At 50.4% G+C, this 4,534-nt stretch overlaps 1 protein-coding gene across 1 annotated transcript; it reads right to left on the minus strand.

Moving 5' to 3' along the window:
* Positions 1-2,194: 2,194 nt before the first annotated feature.
* Positions 2,195-4,144, minus strand: LOC133140607 (piggyBac transposable element-derived protein 4-like). The gene has a single exon (XM_061260645.1). It carries the CDS (start codon positions 4,142-4,144, stop codon positions 2,195-2,197), a length of 1,950 nt encoding a protein of 649 aa, XP_061116629.1.
* Between the last annotated feature and the right edge of the window lie 390 nt (positions 4,145-4,534).

Genomic DNA, 4,534 nt, shown 5'->3' on the forward strand with positions numbered 1-4,534 from the left:
GGGAAGTTCGGGGGGGTGGAGGGGGGCATGGGGGGGTAGGGTAATGCCCAGGGGCCTCCTCTCCTACCCCTGACTGTGACGAACAGCCTAATCCAGGCTAACTCACCCCCCCGGTCTAGAGGCCTCGTTTGGGGCTGGGGTCTGAACAAAAAAAAAAAATGAGAAAAACAGTTAAATGTACTGGAAACTATATAGATTATTATTTTTCAAATCTGTAAAACATACATTGTGTCCCATTTCTCATAATCTGTGGCCGTTTCTTGTGTTGTCTTTTCCCTCCCATTAGCTAGTGCGGAGAGTTTTGGTTTTAATTGAAAGAGTAATTGCTTTGCGTTTCTCCTGCATAATAGACAGAGTTCTGGGGTCAGCGGGTATTTTCAGTGTGGAAAGGGGGTCATGGGGAAAGCGGAGGGGAGGGGCCCGCGGAGGGCGACAGAGGAACCGCGTGGCTGTCTTCCACAAAGAGGCGACGGTGCCGCCCCTGGCCCTCCACCTCCACACATTTCACCAAAGCTGAGAACTTTCTAGAACGTTCCAGACGTTTCCCAAAGCCTGCATCTACAGTGGCTCCCATTATGACAGGCAAACCCAGGGGAAAAGACCTACACGCATCTGCCCGACTAAAGAAGCTGCTCCAAAGAGCCAGGACCCTCATAAATACTCTCCGTACCCAGACAATTTCCAGAAGGGTCAGGACTAGATAGAAAGCTAGAGCACTCAAAACATAGCTGAATGTAAAAAAGGAATAGGGGAAAATATGCCAGACTGATGTATCACAACAAGTGACCCTTAGGAAGACACTGTTGCTTTGAAACATCAGTCTCCTGTATAAAGTTTTCTACGTGCAAATATTATAAGTGCAAATATTTGAGTCCACCTGTTTCTCACCCTTCAGAGAAGCAGTTAGGGGGAAGGCTGCTAAACCAGAGATCAAAATAAACAAAACATCCAAAAAAATCCATATAACACGATGAAAGCATCAACTTATTCCACCCACAAACCTTGAAAGATACTCTGTGTTATTTTAAACTCCTAACTGTTCGCTCCAACCACTTACACCGCGTAATCTGCCCAAAATCCTGTAATTTCTTTCCCAAAAGGGGGCAAACAAAACAGACTGAGAAAACAGCGCTCGGTCTTCAGCTCACGCTCGTCAACACGACCACACGTGATGAAAAAAAGAAGAAAAAAAACCTCTACAGCGGTAGTTTTGCGTGCAGGCTAACATAATGAACAGTTCTCGCCGCTCAAGTGCTGACACTCAAGGCGTCCGTTTAGGGCCCTTGACCACGTGAGCCCAACCCCCCGTTTGAGAGCGTTTAGTTTACCCACAGCGTAGTGACAGTTTGACTCCGACTATCCACTTACAGTCAGCGATAGCGCACCGGTTCAAGTGCCTTTCAAAACAGTTACAGCGTGGCTATCGGCTGAGCAAAGAACAACTCCCTTTTTAGTCGTTGTTTTTTTTTTTTTTTTTTTTTTACCAAGACATAATAATTACAAGCTGTGTCTCCTGGAAGACTTCAAAACTTTTTTTAATCTGGGGGGGATAAGACCTTTTATAATCACTACCACCAAAATGTACTTTAACACCTTTGTCGCAATATTTCTGCCACTAACTTTTTGAAGAGCCATTTGAGGCAAGAAGCTGAAAAGATAACATATCCTTAAAATATTATGAAGTGTGCAGCTTCTTCAAAAGATAATAAAAACTGTTCAAAGGAAGAGGGATCTCTTCATGGAGCATTTATTTAGCAAAAAAAGCAAAACTTCCAACAAACATTTACCAATGTAAGTGCTGAAACGTCACCGAGCTCATCTTATAAAAAAACATTTCATTTACTCAATGTATAAAAAAGTGGCACAAAATCATTTTCCGTAGGTATGACAAGACATGTAACGTGAACATTTTACACTGATATAAAGTAGCTACCCTTGCTTGACTGTAGTCAATGAACTCACTACATGCAATAACACAACTACTTATACTGCTATGACTAGGTTACTAATTACCACTACCAGAAATGAGAAATTATTGTTAATGTGTACCTGTACTTAGAAGCTTTGGATTCCAAACCTAAGCTGTTTTCAGTCTCCCTTTAAGTCTGTAAAGGGTGAAATTCGTGAATGCAAAAGTCATAATAATAATAATAATAATAATAATAATAATAATAATAATAATAAAAACTAGGTATTATTTGTGGAATTCGGAGAAGCAGCCTCCCCTGCAGAGGTGCACGTTGCAGATCTTGCAGCCGAACACGCTCTCGTGCCTCAGGCCCTTGTTGGTGCAGTTCCGGCACCTTCTGGAGCGTTCCGACATGCGCTCCAGGCGGTGGCCGTACTCCACGGGCGAGTCCGCGTGCCGCTTGCGGGCGGCGCGCTCCATGCCCCGCGCCCCCTGGTAGTCCCCGATGAGCTGCTGCGCCAGGCGCACGCGGAAGTGGCGCTGCGTGAACTGCTTCCCGCTGAACCCCGCCGGCGGGGCCCCGCCCCGGCTCTCGCGCATCACGATGTAGGCGTCCACGATGCACAGGTTGATGTAGAACCACAGGAAGTAGCGCCACCACTTCTTGCAGGGCCGCCCCACCTGGTAGCACTCCCGGAGCTGGTCGCTGAGGTCCACGCCGCGCATGTTCTCCTGGTACAGCAGCAGGGGCAGCGGCCGGGGCACCCCCAGAACCGCCCCGTCCCGCTGCCGGCTGGGGCAGATGCCCACGATGCCCGGCGCCGAGTTGGAGGACAGGCAGCTGACCACCTTGTTGTCGCGGGTGACGGTGGCCACGATGTTGCCCCGCTGGCACTGGAAGAACTCGCCCTGCGCCAGCTTGCCCACGTTCCGCAGGCGCAGGGCCTCCGGGAAGCCCCGGCGGGAGGGCAGGGTGGTCCCGCACGCGTACAGCCCGTCCCGCAGCAGACGCTGCACCAGGGGCACCGAGGTGAAGAAGCTGTCCATGAAGATGTGGTGGTGCTTCCCCTCCAGCCCCTTCACCAGGCCGGACACCACCCGGTACCCCAGAGCCCCCGTGTCGCTTTCCCCCGCCCGCCCCACGTAGATGTTCGCCCGGTGGCAGTAGCCCGATTTGGAGTCGCACAGCATCCACACCTTCAGACCCTTTTTCAGGGGCTTGGAGGGCATGTACTGGGTGGGGGAGAAGCGCCCCTTCACCGCGATGGCCCCCTCATCCACCGTGAGGCAGCGGTTGGGCGTGTACGCGTCCCACATGGTGTTCTCCACCACGTCCAGCAGGGGGCGTATCTTGTACAGCCCGTCGTATCCCGGCTCCCCGGGCACGGGCTCGGACCCGCGGTCGCACAGGTGGATGTTTTGGTTGAGCTTCTCGAAGCGCCGGGCTGTCATTGTCTTTTTAAAGCCTGCGTTGCCTATGAAGATGTCGGTGGCCCAATACATGCCGTAATCCGGAAGCTGATTGATGCCCATGAGAATGTTCAATCCAATGTAAGCGCGCATTTCCCTCAGGTCCGTGGGATGCCAGTGGGCGTCTACTTTCCCGCTCCTCCTTTGCCTGTAGAGGGCGTAGTTGTTTGTTTGTTCTACCATGTGTTCAAAAAGCGAGTCGGGGAAGAGCAACCGGAAATAGTCACGGGTGTCAGCCTCATCCCCCAGTGCGTGCTGGGGGCCAGATATAGCGGTGAAGGGCTCTATTGAAATGATTTGGTCAGGTTCGCCCCAGAAGTCTGGAGAAGTGCAGTCCTCACCTAAATCATCAAATGGGCTGAATAAATCGCTCTGCTCCTCCTCTAAATCGGAGAAATCTATATCCGAGTCGTTTGAAGTGGTTTCAGAACAGTTGTTAGCGGGAGCATAATACGAATCCTCCGTCTCCTCCTCGTGCTTTATCCCATTGTCAGTGACTAAAATAATATTGCAGCCGCCTCCTGCGATGTAGCTGGCCGCGTCCGCAGTTTCTGCTGCCGCTACGCTTTTGAATTCATCCTCTTCCTCATCCTCCTCTAGTTCTTCCTCCTCGTCCGAGTCGGGTTTTCTGAAAGGAATCTCAAACCACTTCACGTCGGCAGAAAGATTAAGCGGCGATTCCTCACTATCGGAAGCCGAGTCCCTTTCTGTGTCAGCGCTTGTTTCTAAAATAGTAAAAAGCTCCCTCCTTTTTCCTGCCGCCATGTCGGGGTTTTGAACTGTCCTTGCATGAGTCTTTTTAAAATTTTTCAGCTTGGGAAATATATCCAAAGAACAAATCTTTAAATTTAAAAGAATAGAAATGCACTTGTATATTCGCGGAAAAACTCAGCAGTTTTTTGCCGTGCGGTTTGTAAAGGCTGGGATCTCATTGTTTCCGCTCTTGGTTTTGGTGTGCTTTGAGGCGCAGTGTGGCCGGAGACGTCAGAAGCTGTATGCATGTCCTGCTTTGTACGGGCGTTTTGCGACTGCAGCTGGTGGGGTAGCGAGTTCGCAAAGCTGGCAGATGGCCGCTGCCGTTGTAATGTCTGTTGGTGCGGGACACCATTAGAAGCTACGCGTCTCCGATGGGACAGGGGGGAAAGCATGTGGTAT

Source organism: Conger conger, chromosome 11 (genome assembly GCF_963514075.1).
Source record: "Conger conger chromosome 11, fConCon1.1, whole genome shotgun sequence".
Taxonomy (NCBI): domain Eukaryota; kingdom Metazoa; phylum Chordata; class Actinopteri; order Anguilliformes; family Congridae; genus Conger; species Conger conger.

What these genes read in the sequence shown, in the direction of transcription:
- LOC133140607 (XM_061260645.1), bottom strand. Translation starts at nt 4,144, where the DNA reads ATGGCGGCAGGAAAAAGGAGGGAGCTTTTTACTATTTTAGAAACAAGC.